The sequence below is a fragment of the Plectropomus leopardus genome, chromosome 4 (assembly GCF_026936395.1).
Source record: "Plectropomus leopardus strain MGB_pleo_1.0 chromosome 4, ASM2693639v1, whole genome shotgun sequence".
NCBI lineage: Eukaryota > Metazoa > Chordata > Actinopteri > Perciformes > Serranidae > Plectropomus > Plectropomus leopardus.
In genome coordinates, this window is record NC_142179.1 from 4730790 (window position 1) to 4753681 (window position 22892).

The following is a 22892-nucleotide window of genomic DNA, read 5'->3' on the forward strand; positions in this document are numbered from 1 at the left end:
AAATATTGTTTGTACCTCATTTCTAACACAATTACAAACAATTCAATCAATATTAAGTGCAATGGTGTTACTCACCTCTCACAGATAATGGCAGTTTAAATAAAAACATAGGCCTTCATGTTCAAACTTTTTTTTAATGAAATTTTGAATTACCTAGATATAACATACAGTTTCACATAACATTTTTTTGTAATTTTTTTATTGACACTTTTTCTTTCTTCAGGATAGGAACTTGACATGTCTGACCCCAGTTTCACTGCTGTGTCATTATGACCCAATCAGAACCTAAAAACAACCACTTTAAAATATTTTCAAGAGATTTTCATTATTCAAAATGGGTCAAATTGACCCGCAACATAACAGCAGGGTTAAATAACACACCTACTCTTCCCCTCGACTGTAACACTCAGCCAAGTACACACTCAGACTACCCGTGTGTACCCTAAAAGGATATAAATGCTTGAGGCTGGGGGGATACAAAAATGTACCAGTTAGAGCCAGTCTGTTTTGTACCATATGAAACTGCACCAGTTTAAGTAAAAGAGATAAAAGTACCTCCTCCACGTCTCATGTCATACTCGGGACTATATTTGAGGGAAGTGGTACTGTTTTCCTTTAATGCCTTTGGTATTAATACAAGGTACAAGGTCGATTTATTTGTCATTATTTTAAATAGTAGTTTAAAGAAACTGAAATTAAAATTTGCCTCTAAATCCTGCTGCATCTTTAATACATTGCTCTTTCTCTCTGGAACTATAGTGTATGGCGGAAGGATATGTTATGTAAACAGTTGCATTTTATATAGATATGTGTTTTTTGTGAATTTTTAGTAGCAACTGTTTAATAAAAGCCACTTGAGTTCAGGATTTACAGTGGTATGGCCCTTTGCTGCACGTTGCCCCCTCCCTCTCTCCCCCTTTCACACTAACAGCTTTCCGACCACACACACACACACACACACACACACAAAAAATCTTAAAAAAAAGTAAAATGTGCAGAGAAAATAATAACTACATTAAAAGATTAAAATGTAAAATGACATAGCAATATTATTATTACTGTTATTATTATTATTATTATTATTATCTACAGTACAGTATTCTGATTATCTACTCCTTTTTCAATGCTGCAGGTACCCTAAACTGGCACAAAAGTGTTTTTTCTTTTGTCTTAAGTCACTTAAAGGTGCATTTCTGGCCTCTTAAAGGGATTATTGTACTTCAGAGGGATCATCCTTGTAAAGTTTACCTGAAGGTGCAAAACTCTTCTTGTCTCGTACCTCCATTTTTGAGCGTGTAGGTGATGGAGACGATACCCGAAATACAGTTCTGTTATGTGACATGATTATAAATCTCAGGTCAGACACATCTAGTTTGTCCCACTCTAATGCCCCAGTTTGGGAAACATGATCTGATTTATCTTAATAGTTAAAAGCAATAGATTCTTTGCCTGCAGGGAGCTGGCTGCTGTCCCAAAGCCCCCTTCAAGCCCCACTGGGGGACGACCCCTGAGAGATGCGGGCTCGTATATGTGTCACTTTATTAGTTTGAAAGATTTAAGGCACATTATCCTGTTTTTAGCATGCTATAACTGTGGCTCTGGAGACATTGATGTCAGATAGTCTGCTGGTCTGTTCATCTAAAGCTGTCAGCCAGCCCACAGTATTGGATGGATTGCCATGACATTCGGTACCGACATTCGTCGTCCTCAGAGAATGTATCTAATGACTTTGTTGAGTCCCAAATTTTTCACTTAGCAGGTCAAACTCCTTTAAGAGCAGATGAAAGAGCACTTTTAGTATCTAGTTTCAGTGTTGTGATGAATTTCCGAGTGAAAATGGATAGGCAGTAGGCACATACTGTTTGGAGGAACTTGATTTGATTGCTGAAATGTAGGCCTGGGCGATAAATCATTTTTATCGATTAATGTGAATGGGCAGTTTTTGAAATGAAAATCTAGATTTTCTCGAACTTTCCCTGCTGCTCTCTTTGGGGTTCTGTAGTTCATAGTGGCCCTCCCTCAAAAGGGCATTTTTCATTATATCTGAATTTATAATTACTGTCAAATTCTCAGCCACAAGATTTCTGCCTAAAAAAGTTTAGATGAACTGAATTTTATTGACAACAACACCAATTAAAAACTTTGTATCCATACATGGCATTATATCACTAGACTTAAGTGACACAATGCGTATTTTGTGTTTGTATTTTGGTACTTTTGGTCAACCAACACTGTAAGCAGACATCAAGTAAGATCGCAAAATGACCCTAAAATTGTTAATCAGCATTACAGCATGTTTGGATTTTTATAACAGTTTTTCCAGCCTATTTTTGGGACTAATTGTTGCTCATATTTCAGTTGTAGCAATCTGAATAATAGACATGATTGTTTGTGTTATATACAGTCCACTGTACCTCAAAGGGAGGAGATCTGTGCAGCACACATAATGTAATTCACCCTCAGTCATAGAGTCAGAGGCCTCTTAGGATGTGCATGTGGAGGGTGATCCATTCTGCAGTAATGCTGGCAGCTCATTTAATTGAAAACTTCCTGTTTCTCTGGTTTAAAGGATGCAACTCAGTGATATCAGCTGATAACGTCTTATGGGTCATGACACCTCTTACTTGCAGATCTGTGGATTGAGAGGTTTGTGAAGTGGGATTTTAATCAGAGGGAAGCCAGTTTGAATCTCAGGCTGCTTTGGAAAGACAGTCCTGACAGGAAATGTGGATTAGAAACATTAAGGGTCCTTAAGCAAGGCAGGCGGACTGAAATTGCTTCGGCTGAGTTTTCAGAGTTTTCAGCAGTAGACAATTGGTGCTGCTGTGGAAGACTGGTGTGAATTTATTTTTATTTTGGATCATTGTCATACCTGTTTTGGAGGGTGCTTGTTATAATAAAGCATTAATCTTGAAAAACACACCTGTCTACAGGGGTGTTTGAGCAAAGAATTACACAAAATCACATTGTTTTTTCACACCTGAAGTATTGCTCATCAGTAGCAGCGGCTATCTTGCTGTGATGGTCCACTTTGGCCTCATGAATACAGAGGAATCCCTGACAATAATGAGGCAGTGGTGTTGGTGTAATGAGGTAGTCCTGTCTGCACAGCCTGACCTGCTCTGCTGTCTATACTGTCAGTTACTCACTGCAGTCTGAAACAATTCCTCCTCAGTTACCTCAGTTTGTTCATAAACTAAGTACACTTGTACTGTCTGCCTACAAAACTGCCATATATTTCACAAAATAAGCTGACAGACCCACAGAAACATGCAAATAGCTGCCTACTTAAGAAGTAGTCTCAAATTGACATTAACATTTAATTAAAGTCATGTTTTGTGATGACTGTAAGTCGAATATTCAAATGCGGTTGCACTTCCATCTTGTTACATACAGACGTGAATCATATCCTGACACACGGAGGCAACCTTTAGCAACAGTATGAGACACAATTTGTGGCTGCATTTTTTGAGGCTCCAAGCAGATGCTGTGGTATAAAGAGCGAGAAAGTCTGCGTAGGGTGGAGAGGTGGATGGGTCAAACAAACTCTGGACTTCCACCAAGGAGACTGCTGTCCACGTCCTGTGAATAACAAAAAGTCATTGGAGTTATTTTAATGATAAGATTCTGTGCGAGCTAGTCTAATGTACTATGTCAGTGAAGCATGTCATGTGACATTACAGTACATTAATAACTAACGTATGGCTAACCCTTGAAAGTTTGAGATTTAAATCATCAGTCAGAAACCCCTCAGCTGACTGAAACTGCTTCAAGTTAAGCAGTGCTATTTGTTTTTTTTTTTGGAGTCAGTGTACTGTGCAGTGTACTTCTGGGGACATTTTGGTCCTCAGAACTGCCGTGGAGTGAGCACTCTCGACTTTTACAATACTCTTCGGTACAGACTAGGGATAACAATTAACCGCCTATTGATAAATGGGTTGTTAAGAGTTTAATTGAACATGTGAAATGTAATTGATTCATCATTAGGCTTTGCAGTGCCACCAAAGTATATTCAAAATGTTGCTGTGAGCTTTGATTGAGGAAAAAATGCATTTGGTATTGTCTGTAACATTACCTTCTGCCTTATGCTTAGTAAAAGTGAGTTTACAGCTCAAAGCAACTTAATAAAATAGCCTCTGGCTTTTATTTGACATTTAGTGTCTGCAAAAAATGGTTGCACATTTCTGATCCATTGTTAGTGCTTGTTTACATGATTGCTGCTGTTACATTGAAAAAGAAAAAGAATCGGCAAATGCTTGTATCAGATAGTCAAATCTAAATTGGGTATAGCCATTAAAAAAACAAACTTATTTTAAGCCAAACTGTGATGTTTTTTTGGGTTTTTCTCAACCTAACCATGTGCTTTAAAAATGCCATTTTTTAACTACTTTTTACGTTTATTTTGAAAAGAGAGCGTGCATTTAACAAGCAGAAACTGTACATTTCTTGTCTTCACAGGCATCGTTCCACATTACATCAGACACGCTGCATTCTGGTAGTTGTAGGTTTTCTAGCACCCTCTTTCTCTGTTTTCCCTGTTCATGTAGCACCAATTTTAGAAGTAATTGCACCTTTCTACTGCATAGACAGCCTATTTTTATGAGTGCCTTCTTTATATCGGTGGGATACTTCTTGAAATGATGACTGCATCTTCAAGTACCTGAAAAATTTACCATTAACTTCTGGTTTCATGTGTGTTTGTTTGCTCTAGTGACACCAAAAGCATTTACGCTCAGTTTAATATCTCCTGCAGCTTCCTTCATCCACCAAAAGCTCCCCTCCGCTCGCTCACTCTGCCTCACTCTCAGCCTCCTCCATCCCCTCCTCTAATAGAGTATTCATTACTGTAGACAGCCTAGTAAATGTCATCCCGGCTGGCCGCGCAGCGCACGTCCATGTGTAACTGAATATAACTTATTTATTTTCATAAGTCATCACCACTTAATTATAAATGACGCCGGCTGCTCCCCAAGAGGGTCCCGCTGCATGCTGGGATACGTCCTCCCCACCACACTTAGTTACTGCTCAGTGGAGGAAGGTGTGTCTGTTTATGTGTGTGTGGTGTGCATGCAACCGCGCATTTATGGCGGTCTGCTGAGTGTCATCTTTTATGACAACCCTGGTGGTGTCACAGGAAATACTGTAGATGCCAAATATAGACGACAGCTCAGTTTTTAAATATATTTTCCTCCTCTCTTTTGCTTTCTTTCGTTGCTTGTCCAGTTGTAGTATTTTCCCAATTTGTCCTTACCACTGTTAGCTCGGGCAGTAAATGGGGCTGTCTGCACCCTGCCAGTCCCCTCGTCCCCTTAATCACAGACCTGGCAACCCCCTTAAGTGAATGATGGATTATTCCCTGTTAACCATTTCACCCCCCTTTCAATGCCTCCGTCATTACTGCAGAGCTCTGCTTGGCGGGGCTGACAGATAGGCCACACGCTCGACATTTCATGTGTCTCACATCCGGATGAAATCTGGGTACAGTATTAGGAAATTAATCTGCAGCTATTTTGGATTTGCCTTGTGAATCTAGTCCTAACCCGTGAATGAACGTGAAGCTAAATCTGTATGTTCACCACCAGAACTTGCAGTAAAAGAAAAGAAGAAAAAAAAGAAAGAAAGGAAAAAATAAATTGCCTAACATTTCTCGATAACAATCTAAAAACATGACTGATGACGACAAAAGACACATCTGTAAAATGTTAATGCACCCGATTAAAAAATAGACCAGCGTGTAACCCTCTTTTAAAACCACAATGCTTTTATTAGAGATCTACAATTAATTGTTAATTGGTTAAAGGTGCATTATGTAAGATCTGGACATATTTTTAGTGGAAAACATTAAAAAAATGAACTCACCCTTACAACTATGTGAAGAAGTAACGCCTTTGACATTATGTCCAAGATGCCTATGTCTTGTATTGCAGAGGTATCCATTGCTAAGCAACCACGGACGGGCCTTAGTGAGGCCATATAAGCGGTCGCCCAGAGTGCCGCATGCTGGAGGGGCGCCACTGGTCGTGCTAAAAAAATAAGAAAATATAAAGTAAATAATTTGCAGCACTCGTTAGCACCAAATGAAATCATAATGAAAGAAATAATGATAAACTCAGCGCCCCTGCTGCTTCTCATCATTTGACTGGGCCGTGACCGTCGGGGTAACGTGTCACGTGAGCACTGACGGCGCCGTGTGTTTAAAGTTGGGGATGAGTTACCTGATGAGCACCTCAGGTCAGAGAGGAACAGAGAAATAAGCCTGACTGACACGTCAACAGCTAAATTATAGGTTATCTATGTTTACATTTCTCTGTGTGTGTGTGTGTGTGTGTGTGTGTGTGTGTGTGTGTGTGTGTGTGTGTGTGACAGTGACGCAGTAGAGACAGAAACTTCAATTAAACAAATAACAAATAGATAAACAACATAACTCTTCAGCTGGTTGGTCCATCCTGACGAGCCGTTTGAGTCGCAGGACTGCACCAGGAAGCTCCCAGGTGTGCCGATGTGTGTGTTTATGAATATAAAGCAGGTCAAGTGCTTAGTCAACCCTCCCTGCATAAATAAGGATTAAGAAATGCAGGGGTCATCCTCTGCCCTGTCAGCTGGAGTGTTTCCTCTCCCCAGTGATGTTTCATTAGCTTCCTGCCGCCCTGCTCTCTTTGCTAAAGCAAGATGATGTAATCCTCAATGAGCTCCAGGGGGATTTTGAGACTGAAATTGGATCTCATTTGTATACAACAATGTGTTTACCAAAACACAAGATCTGATGTATGCTAAGGATCCCTTTTTACTAGTGAAAACTACTGCTAACAAAAGGGATACTACTACTATTACCACTGCTACTACTGCATCGGGTTTTGTTGATAAAATCTGAGCAAATCTGTGAATAAATCACATAAAAAACTCAGATTTAACTGTAGGCATGTGTTGAAATTCATGAATGCCGATAAGTCAGCACTTAGCGTAAATTTCAGCCCATGAATAGCCAGTGACCACCATATAAGGAGGTAATAGCTCGTATGGACGGGTGCATCCTGTCGACCTGACAACATGACGCCAACATGGAAAGAGAGAGAGACAAATAAACTTTCCCAACGCTGAGATTACAGTTATTTAGTAGAGTTTGGCAATATTTTATTTTCTTCTGTTGGTTGTGGTTTGACAGGGATGGGTATTTTATTTCTCTTTATTTATTTATTTTATTTATGTTTTATTTTATTTATGTTTTGTGGTTTTATTGCTTTTGTTGCCTCTTATGTTGTTTTTTTATATTGATATTTTACGTTGTGCATCTTGCATTATTTGTCCTCTCGTTTTAATTTTATCTGAACTGCCCTATTTTCATGTTGCTTGTGTTTAACTGGACTGTTTGGCTTTTAATGACAAAGACCAGCTGTTTATTTTGAATGCTTCATCCTATTGTAGATTTCTCAGTTTTAAATTAGTTAGAAAATCCCTCTGGGTGCTCACTGTGTCATGTAAAAAAGTCTTTCCTAATTCATTGTATATGGAGTGGGTTCAGACTTGAGCTTTAGCACTCTAGATTTCAGCTGGGGGACAGTTGTTCGAGTTTCCTCATGCTTTTGGACTGTCCTAGACCACAGAAATAACGTATCAATTTTGGAGATGGGCGTAGGTCCCGTTAATATTTAAAGAGCTAGAATGAAGTTTCACCAAATACAGCGCATGACTGTGTTTCGCTGACAAAGAAGAGGAAATACATTTAGTACGAGATTAATAAATCTCAGAGCTTAATGAATCCAGGTCTTTTACCAACTGGGAACCATAATCAAATTGGAAACTGGTATTGGAACCAAATCCTGGCCGTCATGTATTCATTGAATGATCACGTCTCTCACCTCATCTTCACCCCACATCCACTGACGCAGCCCTCAGCTCCACTGGCCCTCATCAAAAGAGAGTGGTTGTAAGATTAAGGACACAAAGATGTTCCAGGACAGACACACATTCAGACACACACACACACACACACACACACACACACACACACACCCACACACACTCACACTCACTCAGACACACACACACAAGCACACGCAGATTGCATACACGATGTCGATGTCGTGTACATCGGGCTCTCTGTCCATGCGAAGAGTGGGCTACTCGAGGCAGATAATCAAGCAGGGATTAAGTGGTCGGGGGCTCAAATCTCCTCGGTTTATGCTGATTATGCTGATCAGTGTGAGTTAGGTGGAAGGACAGACAGACACACACACACACACACACTAACCTGTTTTCTCCTTCTAGGAGGACATTGGTTTAGTTCCTCCTTTAAAGGCAAAAAATTCAGCACAGTTTCCAGTTAAAAAAAAAAGCCGTCCAGAATGACACATATACTGTCAGTGATTTCTGATCTGATGTCCCTGTTGGCAGGATTGATCATTTGTCTGTGTCTTCCAAAATGATTGAAAATCACTGTTACAAATTTAAAGTTTGCAGACAAGGATGGGATTGATTAGGCACAAAAATGAATTTGTGAGGAAAAGATTGTGGTTTGGGTTAAAGTATCTACTTAAATTAAGGTTAGGGGGTCTCTGTTGTGGTGCACAACAGTGCACAACAGTGTGGTGGTAAACACTTATATAAGGTTGGTGAACAATGGTGGTTGAACCAAGGTTGACTGTCAATTTAAATGCCAGTCAATAATTTTTTGAGCTATAACATCATCACAGTACTTCCTGAGGCCAATGTCACCAAAACTTACAACTATATGTTGTAAACTTGTTCTTATTGTCTGTATCTAAGGTTTGTACAGAGTTTTGCAAACGAACCTGTATGTATGCAGCTCCATATATGTAACGTCTTCTGCAGAAAGCCTTAAAGCTGCACTCATTGGTTCCTGTAAGCACTGTTGCAGGACTTTTGTATGTCATCTTCTGTATGACAATGTCAGGAAGGATCTTAGCTGGTCTTGCTCTGCAAGTTGACTTACAAAAACCTGTACAGCTGCGTCCATCTGATTTTTGTGACAAAACTTCAGTCGCTCTTTTCCATGGATTTCAAATGAACACCATTTGTATTTGCATCACTAAAAATGACTTGAGATGTGAGACGCAATTTAAAAAATCTTTTGCATTTGTGAATAAAAAATAAAAGAATGGTTGCAAGTATACAGTAGTTACAGTAAAAGAGGACAACGTTAAGAGGACGTCTCTATTAACATCAGAGTGCTCCACAACGTCCACATTATGAAATAATAATCTCAGACCCTCAATGAGAACAAGGAGGAACTTCCAGGAAAATGAGTGTTATTATCTTTGCACCAGCTGACCTCTGTAGAATAACCAAATGTAGCTTCAGCGTGAATGAATATGAATGTATTATGCCTGGATCAATGCTGAAAATGAACCAGTGTCACAGAAAAGAAGGGAAAGGGTCATATAGTGCTCAGTACAGCCAGCAGTGTGAGATGAGAAAATGTGATGAGGCTCTGGTTCAGTCTGAAGTGGCTCTTTGCTGGTACAAAATGTTCTCCGTTCAGCGCGTCCACAGTTAATAGTGACATTGTCTTGCAAATGCGCATCATTAAAAGGCACGCGGCTCAGTTATTTAAGGTGCAATTGCTCACTTCTGTTCATTTCTGTCTTTGTCCTCCCACTTTTGTCCTGCCTGATGAAGACGGAGGATTCATACGTTTCATATTTGTGTTACGTATTTACATTTTACATTGCTAAATTAACTTTCTTGGGTTTAGCAGTGTGTTGACACGACATTGAAGTTGGCAAATACAGTGTGATGCTTGTGAAGAAATATATCTACATTTTTATTGACCCTGTTTTATATTGGTGAAGACATCATTACTTTTTTTTAGGCTCTGTTTGATGAGTTATGACTGGGATATTGATTGCATTTAATCTGAATCGCACTTCATCAGTGCTCTCTGACAGTTCTTCACAAATATGCTGTCCACAATGGTTTACAGTCTTCACACAGTTTTGGGATTTAAAGAGAAAAGTTTAATGTATTGCACAGATCAAATTTGCATAAGCTCTGTGTTTTATGCTCATACTCTGCAGCTGTGTCCAGGATAATGTCTTTATCTCCAGTATAATATTAAATTCTGCATGAAATCTTCTGTCTGTCTGGCTGGGTGTGTGTCTCTTAGGTAGTGTGTGTTCTTCAGTTATTTTTTGTCCTATGTGCTTAGTTTTAATTATTTCTCCTGTCTGATAAGTCCCTCATGGTAGTTTTTTTAGCTTTTGTTTATCTCCCTGTCATCTTTTTATGAGCTTCACTGCTCCAAAAATAATGGCTGTCAACTGTATTGTTATGCAGAAAGGGAATTTATATTTCCTATAGTTCAATCTGTATGCACGATAGGTCACGAGGATGCAAACAGATCAGACCTTAAGAAAAGCTTTGTTTGTTTGTTGTAAATATATGCATGGCAGTGTGTTGTTTACGTAAAATGAACTAAAAGACCTCCTCACATTATTATTTATAAGGCATGAATCCAGACAGCTACTCAGTCAAAATGAAAAATCTGTAATACAGAGTTATAAATATGTTTTATTTTTCTCATCTTTTCCAGACAAGTTCAATGCATATGTCACCTTAAAGGTGCAAAATGTGAAGAGTACCACCATCACAGTCCGAGGGGACCAGCCATGTTGGGAGCAAGACTTCATGTTGTGAGTTTCACCCTTCATCATCAAACGTCAAAACATTCGGCAAACTTTCTGTTGCTGCTGTCAGGGTTAGGGTTGTTACAGTCGCTCTGATTCTAGAGAATTACAGAGGTAGGTATAAGAAGTACAAGTATATTAAACATATTAAAATACAGTATCTGCATTATGCCACAATAATAACACTAGCAAATAAAATATTTAAAATACATAAAATGTGTGTAATGTGAGTATGTAATCTGTGTAAAAAAAATAAAAATATGTGCAGTACAATGTATAAAACTAGTTTGTAAAGGTAGAGATATATAAATAATAATGTAATAATGTGCGTAATGCTACAATGTGCAACACTATATATACATCAGAATACTAAATATATACAATATGTGCAAGATATGATAAACATACATTCGGAAGTGTTTAAATATTCAAGAGAGGGAATAAGATAATATAACATCTTCTACCGTAAGGCAAGGCAGCTTTATTTTTATAGAACATTTCATACAACAGGACAATTTAAAGTGCTTTACAGAGCAATAAAATATGAAAACATAAAAAATACAGATTTACAATAAAAGAGAAAAGAGATAAGATAAACACGGAAAAATCAGTCACTGAATATTAAAAAAAAATGACTTTGAAAAATAGCAAAAGTGCAGAGAAGAGGTGCAAAGATAAAAAGATCATTTAAAGTGATTTATGTTTAAATTTCAGCTTTTTTAGAAAACACAAAAGCAAGTTTCCTTTCAGTTTTCTTTTTTTGGGTTTGTAGTTTTTTAAAGTATAAAGTTAGGATTAAAATGACAGGCTGCGTCATCATACATAATGCTCATGTAGACAAAAAAAATCAGATCTGTCCAATCATCTGTGTTTTCGTAGCTAAATGACGTAATGATTGTGTTCATTTGCGTGCTCAGGATATTCTGCAGCTGTGTTTTTTGCAGATTTAAAGGTTGCAAAGTTATTACGTGATGGCAATGTAAAAATTTGTTATCAGTACGGCTCCATGGCACCAAGTTTGTGTTTGTGTTGTTTCCAGGTTCTTCCAGTGGCTTTTCACTGTTTGGCCCAGTGTCACTTATATGTTAGCAGCTACAGCTTGTTCGGCACCGACCTCTTGGGATATATTAAGACAAATGCAGAGAGAAATTGAAGCTTCGGAGTGTGTGTCAGCCCTTAGATGAGTACAGGCCAGATATCCACTGCTAGCTGACTTGCTAGCTGGCTTTAATAGGCCTTACTGAAATTGAAAGGGAGCGCGAGCCGCCTGTGGGACTCTGGTCTGGCCGGCTGACACTGGCTACTAAATGGGAATTTGTGGTTGGAGCAGGTAGGATGGATGGAAAGTGAAATTACATGCCGAGCTCAGATAAGTGGATGAGTCAGTGATAAATCTAATGAATTGTCCGGTCCAGTCTGATTCCACGGGGGAGAAAAAGTGCAGATGGAGAAATCCCACTTCACTTTTTATGCTGGTGGAACTAGTGCTGCTCTTTGTATCCACATTCATAAGGTTTTTTTTGGGGGGGAAATGTTTTTAGGGATGGTGTGATCTGTGATTGGTGGAGAGATTCGTGCCCAGCGGAGTGAGAGAGCGGCCTGATGTTATGTGGCTTGGCTTAGATGGGGCCACTTGTAGAAATCATGACATGTTTTTTTGAATTGCTCCTGCTTTTTTTTCTCTGTCCATCAAAGCAAAATTGTTTGTAAAAATGAGTCTTTGCTTTCTTCTCGGGTAAATTGACTGGTACATTTTTCAGAGTGGTGTCTAGAGTTATTTTTAACACAACAGTGCGTCAGTTGTCCAGACATCTGTGTTATATATGAGTTGAATTTGATCTTGGTTAAACAGATAACTTTAAATACGGCAGCATTTAACTGCCTTTATTCTAATGTCAAGCAGCCCTGACTGGATGCACATCATAGTTTGTTTGACCTTTCTTTGTGTTGCAAACTCAGTGATTGTGATTGGTCAATGAGGTCAAAAAATACCAGTCTGACTAATACCACTTTCCCAACAAAATTAGTGCGTGCAGTGGGTTAGTAACTAAATGTTTGTCGACTTAAGTTTTCATCACGTTTAAGTTGCAGTGCATTCTTTTTTTGGTGTTTCCAGAAAGGTTATCATCCTGCCGGAGCTCCACAACACTTAGACTGATATGATAACTGGGAATCTTATGCCGACAACAAAATTGCATTTAAGTAGCCTGTAAAACACATATAAAATATTCTAGACTTTTCTTTCTCCCTCACTGTCTGTCTGTCTCACACAGACACACATGGGTCATGTATTGGACAGACACATCTTCCCTGCAGACTGATCCCCCGAGACTTGATTAGAGGGATTGGATAGATTGCCTGTGGATCCACACGATTACATAAGACTCTGCTCCCCTCTCCCCTCCTCTCCTCTCCATACTGCTCATAATCTCTGCTATTACGCTATCCTTTATCTGATCTACTCAGACTCTATTTCCGCTTTTATCATGTCTCGGCTGCTTACAAAGAATAAATAACACACTTGTGCGTTCGGTCCAATCTGTGCACTGCTAAAGAGACGTATGGTCCTTTACAGTATGAATGTGATTCAGGCGAGTTCAGCTCAAATTAAATGTCATTTAACATAAACATAGTGATTGAAACGATGTTGACGATTATCCACAAAGGAAACGCCGGGGCCTCTTATGCTAAATGGATTATTAGATGCAAAGTCTCATTAGCAGCACTCGGACCCTATGGGGGGGCAGCAGCGGCGTGCTGCGTCGAAGCGCTGTTGGAAGTTTCGAGCAGAAATTTGAATTGCAGAACGAAAGGTCTCAGTAAGAGCAGTGAATCAGACATGTTTGCTCAGATTGTGCTTTAAAGTGAGTTTTTAAGTTTATTAGTGTGTTTCACAAATGATAGAATCAGAGCATACAGAAGAGAAAGTGGAAAAAGTCAAGTTATATGACGCGGTGGGCAAAAAATATATGAAAACGTTATTTTAGCAGTATTGAAGGGATACTTTGGGAGTTTTCAGCCAGCTGTGAATCAAAACTATGTGGCTAGTATGTGTAGATCAGAGGTGCCCACACCTCTTTGAATGGGGACCAAATTAGATAATGTGAAAATTCCTCAGACCCGCTGCTTCTCACATTATATGGGTTATTAAACAAAACCAACAAACAAAACAAAATCGTATACAAATGACACAAATGCATCGATTTCATCTTTAAGAGAAAAAGTATTTAACCTCCATCCGCCTCTGAAAGCGGCGGCCCTCGCTCTTGTGACTTTCACTTCTTTGCTGTGTCCATAGCTGCATTTACACCGTCAGTTCACGGCAGGATTATCATGCCATTAAGTTTACTGTTTAACTGTAATATGAGATTGTTGTTAACAGGTGGCGGCCATTGACTTGAGGATGACTCGGCATTATGTCATCCATCAGTGGGAGCGTTTTTTGGTCTCGTACGGTGCAGGGCAGTCTGGTCTAGATTTTCTACTTCTTTAGCAAAAGGGAAATCTACAGTCTTTTTTCTTTGGTCATGTTGCACCAATTCAAGTATTCACCAAGTATTCGCATCTCTCTACTGCAGAGACAACCCAGTTTTATGTGAAGACCCTCTTTATATCGATGAAATACTTATTTAATATTTTACAGTAAAATTAAACAATATATTTAAACTTAAAAAAAAAGTTAGTGTCCAGACCCTTAAAATCTGAATGACTTTGAGAGGAAAAGTTGAGGTAATTTTACAGTGTTTCAGCTTGTCTTCTCACTTAAGTCCACCTAAAACTAACTTTCTTTTGCTCCAAGTCTTTTTATTTATATTTGTACATAGAAAAATAGTGTACATGGATTCAAGAGCCCCCCCTGCCATGTACCATTCGACAACCTGGCATTGATTGAGTTTGGATGCAGCCACTTGTATTATATGCATCACGTACAAATTGTGCATATTTCATACAAATAAATAAAAGTGGCACAGTTACAATAATAACAAAAATAATAATAAAAAAGTAAAAAGTAAAAAAAAAAAAAATGATAATAAAAAAGGGTAAAGGGGTTAATTAAAATAAAATAGCGTAGTAAACAAGTAGATAAAAGAAAATCAGCAAGTGACTGAAAGTCCTTATGGGTTTCAAATTATACATAATACAGGATCAGTCATATAGAACACTGATATTAATGACATCTTATTTCTCTATATAACTTAAAAAAGATTTCCATGTAGCATGAAATCCTTGAATACATCCTCTTGTAGAGTAACGAATCTTCTCTAGTATCAAATGGTGTGAAGGTCATTGACCCAAATCTTAAAGGTTGGGGGAAGTTTCTCCTTCCACTTAAAAAGTATTAATCGCCTAGCTACAAGAGAAGCTAAAGCTATCATACTCTTTACCTGGAGGTTAAGGTGAGTGTTAAAACTAACTTTCTAAATATTAAATATATAGCTTTTTTTTCATGTGCATTAGCTGGAACAGGTATTACATATTGCACAGGCTGAGACGAAGCATGCTCACAGTCTTCAGGTGTCTTGACTCGTGCAGTTCAAAGATCTTCTATAAAGAGTGACATACTGTAGCTAAAAATCTAATACTGGTAACTGTTATTACGTAAATGTTACGCTATAGACGGTTAAGAAGCTTATTTTTTCAAGATAAAGTACCTTTTGATATCCTTTAGTGCTAGGTGCCATGTATGTGGTGATTTCGCCGTGTCTTTTCTTGCTGAAGTTTGAGTCTCTTTGGGTGGGCGCTCTTTTTTCTCTCTGTTCAGCCGCTGAGGTCACTGCTCATTGACCTTCTGCGTTCACCACTTCCAGAAGGTGGAAGTCCATATAATTTGCATCATAGGATTTTTGTAATTAAAACATCAGGCCACCAAAAACCCTCCGTCACAGGATATATAATGTACTCTTACCTGCAGAATGTATTTGTTTTGTTTGTGTCTCTACTTATTTTATATCCTTATGTTATTTTATTGATTTTATTTATTAATTTTTATAAGTACCCGCTCTTTTTTCTTTTTTCCCCACCTATAAATTCTATTTGTTCTATTTATTTTTAATTTATTTATTATTCTTTATTTCACTTTTAAAATGTATTGATCTATTTATTTTGCTTTTTTACATAATAGAAAGTTCTTCATGTTCATTTGATTGTGTATTTTGTTTTTTTTACATTCACATAAACCGATAAAAAGAGAATTAGAAAAAAAAACAAAAAACCTCGCCTCTTCTCGCTGACCAGTGGTGCGTTCATGAACCAGGGGAGTGTGTCAGTGTTTTGAGCTTAAGTGCCACTAGATTTACTGTCCTGTGTGCGTGTGTTAAGGCACCTGCAGCTTGCATACGTCATACTCTGTATATGTGTCAGTCAGTCAGGTAGAGGCTTCCTGGTTGTAGGATTAGTCTGGTGGCGTGCTGTCATTCTGGCCTGGGCCAATATACTACAGATTAGTGAGGCAGCGGCAGACAGACAGAGCTGGATGGAGACTGAAATGTGGTTTTCATTTTCAGTTTGACTCAAAGATGTGTTTGGACTGGCTTGTGCTCACCCATCTTGCCAGCCCCTCAAACTCGTGCCCAAAAGTAAATAAAGCAGAGGATAGTAGTTACAATATTCCCGGCTGTACCCAGAGCTCCTCTCAATCTTAATCTCTCCCCTGCTGATAGCACTCCTTTCTTTCTCTCTGACTGTATGCAGCTGGCAGTAACCTTTCAAAAATCCTGATTGCTCAAGCTGCAAGCCATCTATTAATGCTGGAGGGCTTAACACACACAGCTTTGATATGTCTCCTCTCCACATGAACACATTTTTAGGGAAATTAAAGAGAAGGTGATGCTTAATGAGGCATTTTATGTTTGTTCATCTACTGTAGTGATCACGGCTACTGAAAGTTTTCTTGTCTCTGATGATATTTACACATACCTCCACTCGTGCGTCAACAGTTTCTTGGCCACTGACCAGCTCGCTGAAAAATTCATGTGACTTTCCTAAAAGCAAACTGACAGTATTCGTCAAGGCGGAGGAAAGCGTCTCATTCAGTCTCCCCACTGACATTTATCCAGCTATTTTTAGGTTTGAAACACTAAACTCCGAGTCATATTTTTATAAAGTGTGTCTCTTCGAGGCATGAGTGGCTCAGGAGATGGTATATACTTTGGTAATTCAAACACTGAAGTCTGAAATTAAATGTCTTGACAAATATTGGATGCAATGCCAAGAAACCTGGTATGGACACTTAGGGCTGTCCTTGTGAATGAAAATATCTTTGATTAAGGGTTGCTTAACTGTGTGATAAACAGTATTTCTACCATTTTTTATTTTTCCAAACTGCTACATTTATCCAGATTTTAGTGCTTTGTAAACTGGCTTTATTCTTAGGCTATTACAATGTATATTATTGCTTTTTAATGGACAAAGATGACAGTTTTAAATGTGTTCATTGTAAAACACAGAATGCCAGTAAGGCAAAATAAGGTGTACAGTTTTTTTTATGTTTTTTAATTCTTAACTGAGAGGCTTTGGCTGCATGTGGTTGCTATGATACAGAATCCCATAGACGTAAAAATATTGGCACAAGGTAGAGTACCTGTCCTGGATGAAGGAAAGGCTTAAGCATGTAGAAAGAGCCGACGGATCCACCAGTCTCTGTTTGTTCTGCAGCAGTAAACACAAAGTTCAATATTTTTCAACTCTCAGGGACAAGGAAATATGGCAAATGTGCAGAGCTCAGTGCAGAATAGATGCTCACTGTCTTGTCAAGCTGCTTGCATTTGTTTCAAAGTATAAATTGGTAAAAAAAAAAAAGGAAACATTTAGCAAAGTAGGAGTTCTGGTTGCTTGCCATCTCAAGCAATTGACTTGTCATGAATCCTAATGACCTTGTAGTGAAACTTGCAGATCAAAAAAATCAATTTTTATGACACTTTGGTTCATGACAGGTTACGGCTAAATAAAACTAATGCATACATTCCTGTGAGGATCATCTGTATGCTGATGTTAATATTAAAAAAGCATGTCAATCCTATATTTTTAGTAGTTCTATCCCTTTTTTGGTGAAATTGTGTAAAGGTGAAGTGGGAACAACATGCAATAAAAAGGACTGTTGTTGGGTTCTTGGTCAGCACATCTCGGCCACCAGAGCGCCCCAGTTAGTACGCTGAAACCATCACTGAAGCCTCTTTCCCACTGCACAAAAACATGCTAACAGCAACACTACAGTAGTCATGGCTGTTTATCACAATCAGCATTGATGGAAATACCTGAGTGAACGCTGTAATTTCAGCTCCTTACGCAGTGAGATGCAATGCCTTAAAATATTGTTCATCTCCTCCAAAGCACTGTTAAAACATTGAGTCTGCACCAAGTTTGAAAGAGAAATTAACCAGAGTTTTTCCAGACCTTCATTCGTGCTGGTCACTACTGTTAACTCGTTCTTTTCAAACGGTCACACCAAAACAATGCACCAACACACACACATGCTCTGCTGCAGGGCTGTGTACACAGCTCTGCTGTACTGGCAATGGGAAACCAGTCTATAGCCTATCTTTCAGCAGCGTACACGGGCTAATATTGGTGGAAAAGGAGAATGAGCCAAATGCCGAATGTGAAATTTCTTTTGTTTCCTGGTTTCCACTTTTTAAAGACATTTCAGATCAACAAGTGGTAATGTCTTTTGGGAATCTCAGATTTTGTGAAAGCCAACTTGATGTCAGATAAAACAACTATCTGGAAGAAGTTCACATGCTATGTCAACTAAAGTTTATAAAATAAACCCCTAATTTAATGCTAATTTGCGAAGTGGCAAGAAGAAGCAATCATTTGCCCTAAATTACTAGCCTGGGTGCCAAACATAGCTCAATACTGACTTAAAGAGTGTGTAAATTACACTGATATTTGGTAACGCTGATTATTACCACCATGCAATGTCTGATGGTGAACAATATTTGGAACTAGTGTCTGTCTTTTCCATCAATAGGTTGTATCCCACATGATGTGACAGATTCATTAACACGCTGAGACTCAGCTGATCCTTTGAATCTTCTTAATTTAATTCTTACTTTCTTTTGCATTCTTTTTTTTTTTTGGTCAAATTTTGAATTTTCAGCACCAAAATACTCGAGGATTGTGTGAGCTCACACACATCTGCCTTTCTTGATTTCCTGTAACCTTGGCTCACCTGCTGAGCACCTGCCTCCGAAATCAGCCCAAAAATTACACTCCAAGAATCCAATTCATTATCCTCATTTAGTACGTGAGCGAGAATCATGCACACACACTCTTAGTTTTGGTTTACTGCTGTTTCTCACGAGCTGCATGTGAGGAAGACTTTACCAATCTTTTCTCGAAGCTCTCCAAGGTGAAAAAATGTCCTCTTTATAATGAAAATGCTTTTTGTTTAATAGCATTTTATATAATTTAGAGAATGGCAAAAAATAAGCTTTTACCACATTTTCTATGACAATGGATGGACAGAGGCTCAAACTAATGCTCGTTTTCTTGAAGCTGGATCACCTGCAGTCGACCAGACGTGTTCTCCAAGTTTCATGTGTCTGGATTTTCCAGTTCTGATCCATTTTTTCATTCATTTATTTATTTTAATGATCGTGAATAAAATTAATTAAAAAGTGCAAAGAAAGTGTCGACACGGGAGTAACTTTTACTTTGTAAAACCCCAGGGAGCTATTTTTATTTAATCAGTTTTTATTTAAATTATTTATGTGACTTAATAAAAAAACCAGGGAACATCCCAGAAAGATTTTATTTTTTATTGTAAATGAATAGCAGTTCCAAATATAGGTCATTGGCCTCATTATTATTAATAACTGGTATCGGCCCTAAAAAAACCAACATCGGTCATCGCCTACTGTTAATGTACAACTGCAGAAATAGAGCTACCATGTTTGGTTTTTCTGTGGTTATCCATCCGATCTGCTTGCACATTCTTGTGACATGCACATTCTTTTTTACATTTGGCAAATGTTCACTTGGACTCAAGGATGTATTTCTTAGATTTTTGTGGTTGAAGGTCAAAGGTGAGGTTCACTGTGACGTTGTGAGTCTCATTCTTGTTAACAGGATATCTCAAAAACACCTCGAGGGAGTTTCTTCAAATTTTGCACAAACGTTCGAGTAGACTAAGTATGAGTTGATTTGATTTTAGTGGTCAAAGGTCAAGGTCCTGGTGACCTTGAATTTGTCGCATTCTTGTCAAACTCATATCTTAAGAACACCTTGAGAGTATTTCTTTAAATTTGACATTAATTTAGATTCAACAATCAGCTGATTAGAATTTGGTGTTCAAAGGTCAAGGTCAACATCACCTTGCATCTGTCTCATTTTTGTGAATGTATTATCTGAAGATGGTTTTGAGGGGGTTTCCTCAAATTTGGCACAAGGTTTAAAGGTCACGGTGACGTGGTGATACATGTTTTTAGCCATAACACAAGAACCGTGGGTCCCATTCTGTTGTTTCCTGTTGCTCAACATTGAATTCACACAGACCTCTTCTTATAAATGAAATCATGCCACTCCAAAAATGTTGTCCGTTCATCCTGTCTAGTCTATATTACGTAAATCTGATGATTTGATACATGCACTGACGAGACAGCTGGCTCTGTGTGTGTGTGTGTGTGTGTGTGTGTGTGTGTGTGAGTGTGTGTGTGTGTGTGTGAAGGCTGGTTGTTGGGTTGGTTGTTTGGTGGGATAAGGGGATAAGCAGTTGAATGTTGATCCTTCTACACTCAGGGTCACTAGGCCTCACGTGCCCGTTTCTGCTCGTGCATCTTTGGATTAAATTTCTGTCCGTTTATTACGTCTCTCTTTTACTGTCTGTCTTGTTGACTCTCTTTATATTCTTTCACAGTATAAGTGATCTTGTGTATTTTTAATCTCTACTCCTCACTCTTTCTCTCTCTGGCTCTGTTTGTCTGTCGCAGTAGTTACTGTCCTCCCATGCTACTGAAAGTGTTAATCTTTTGACCTGATTTACAGTATCGTGTCAGAGGTCACTCATAATCTTCAGATGTGATTTCCTCAGTGTGCAGTGATCTCCTATATGCCAATCTAATTATTATCTTGATGCTTCAGACTGATATTTAATTCATAGTTTCCTTGTATTTCTTTTATTTTAAGGGGATTTCAAGTACATAGAAACATTTAGTAGTATAATAGTAATTATACACTTAAATATATTTTTATATTTTTAAGTTTAAGTTATATTTTTCTTTCACTTTGAACCTTTGAACCCTGAAATTGGTGTGATCTCTTTAAAAGGACGGGGAGAAAGGCACAAAGCAAAAATTCAGAAAGAAATTAGTAGATTTAGAAAATTATTTTTAAAAGCAAGGGGAAAAACTGTCTTGGGAAAAGAGAAAAACTTAGGGAAAAATTATATTTGTAGCTAATAACAATTATATTTTTAGAGAATTATAACTTTTCAGACACCTTTTTCAGGTCATGTCCTTTTTTCTTGTATTTAGTTTTTTTTGTTTAAATATTAAATTTTAGTTGGTTTTTTATTGTACTTTTACTAGTTTCTTGCCAATTTGGGGGTCATTTCTTCCTTTTTTTATTTTCTTATTGCCTTCTTCATACACTTTTGAAAGAAATCGAGCCAGTTTACTGAGGTTTAAAAGGCTTGCCTCTCTGAAGCCGAGCTTGTCGCTGGAAAATTTGAGAATGACTACGAATCTCTTAGGAAATAACTGCAAGAATATAAATTAATGTTTCTGTTTCTTTTCAAGCTATTTATTTGATCCTTTTCTGAATTCAGTAGAAGTCTTTCTCCTGAGACTGCTCTTCTATCACTGTTTGGGTTCTGTCTTTCTGTCTGACCGCCTCTCCGGTGACTCAGGTCACAGTCTGCTCTTTCCTTGCAGTTCTCCGTCAATTAAGTCGTGTATCAGTTTAAAAAAAAAATGGTGACCTTTTTCTTTTCCAATGACTTTATCAAGTTATAATAACAGGAATGATTTACTGCTGTCTGATCACAGCCTTTTTCCCTCCTCGCTCTGATTTATGATGTTAGCACCACTCTCAGTGCTGCTGATTATCAGACAGAGTATCGTTTCCTGGCTTTTCTGGCTGCATCTGCTTTAAAGAAAGAATAACTTTTTTCAAATCTCAAGCGCACATTAGCAGCGTAGCAGAGATCATTTCATTGACAGTCTGAGCAGAAGGTAATGCTGCGTTCATTTTATATGAATGGTAAAGACTGCAATCATATTTTAACAACCTATGACCTTTCATATTATTAAGAGGATTTTATGATTACAAAGTTGTTAATGTGTGGATTCAAATACTGTGCATTGACAATGTAACTGCTGCTTTTACAGCAGCAACAGGTCGCTTTTTAACCAAGCCATGGCTTTATTTTCTACCGAGAGAGCAAACACTCTGCGGTGTTTTGCAGTGTTAGTGCCTCAGAAAGCGGATGTGTTTTATCCAGGCAATGCTGCATTTTCTGCCGGGATAGTGCCATAAAAAGCTGTTATTTTTTACAGGGCCGTTGCTGCATTTCCATATCGGATTTTACCCCCAAAAGTGTGTATTTTACTCCAAAAAAAATTCTTTTTCTAACCGTAAATGTTTTTTTGTTTTTTTTTGCCAAAACATAGCCCCACATTGACCACAATTAATGTTGAAATGTACAGAAACATAAAGTTTCAGTGTATCTACAACATTATAACAAACAAACGTAACATATTAGTGGTTTGCAGGAATGTACTTCCGGCTGGGCGCATAGAAGCTTTCAGAAAAATCTCAGTGACCTCAGTCGTCGTTAAAAAGTAGCTTAAAAACTAACCTGAATTCTCTTAACAAGACCGAGACACATATCTCCATAACTTTGATATGATATTTCTACTGTAATTTAATGTTCTTTACAACCTTTATTGCACGTCTGTCCATCCTGGAAGAGGGATCCCTCCTCAGTCGCCTGTCTTGAGTTTTTTTTGGGTCGTTTTTCCTTAGTCGCTGAACATGTGCAAGAACAGAGGGATATAATGTGCTGTAAAGCCGTCTGAGGCAAATGTTGATTTGTGATAATGACCTTTATAAATAAAAATGAATTAAACTGAACATAAACCAAACAGTTGGGTGCACTTTGTTGTTTGGGGCAAAACATCAACTATAAATATGACGTACACTGGAAAAAAAAAAGATAAAATCTTTGACAATACCATCTGCAGTGCAGAACATTTACTTTACATCACCTCATTTTTTTTTCACTTTCTATCACCAAACTGATTTTATGAC

At 38.1% G+C, this 22892-nt stretch overlaps 1 protein-coding gene across 1 annotated transcript in view; it reads left to right on the top strand.

Moving 5' to 3' along the window:
• LOC148189672 (uncharacterized) overlaps window positions 1-22892 on the top strand; it is a 139054-nt gene that overhangs the window by 30071 nt on the left and 86091 nt on the right. The window contains exon 4 of the mRNA XM_088076012.1: window positions 10550-10649. Within this exon, the coding sequence (XP_087932138.1) occupies window positions 10550-10649 (100 nt within the window). The remainder of the gene's footprint in view (window positions 1-10549; window positions 10650-22892) is intronic.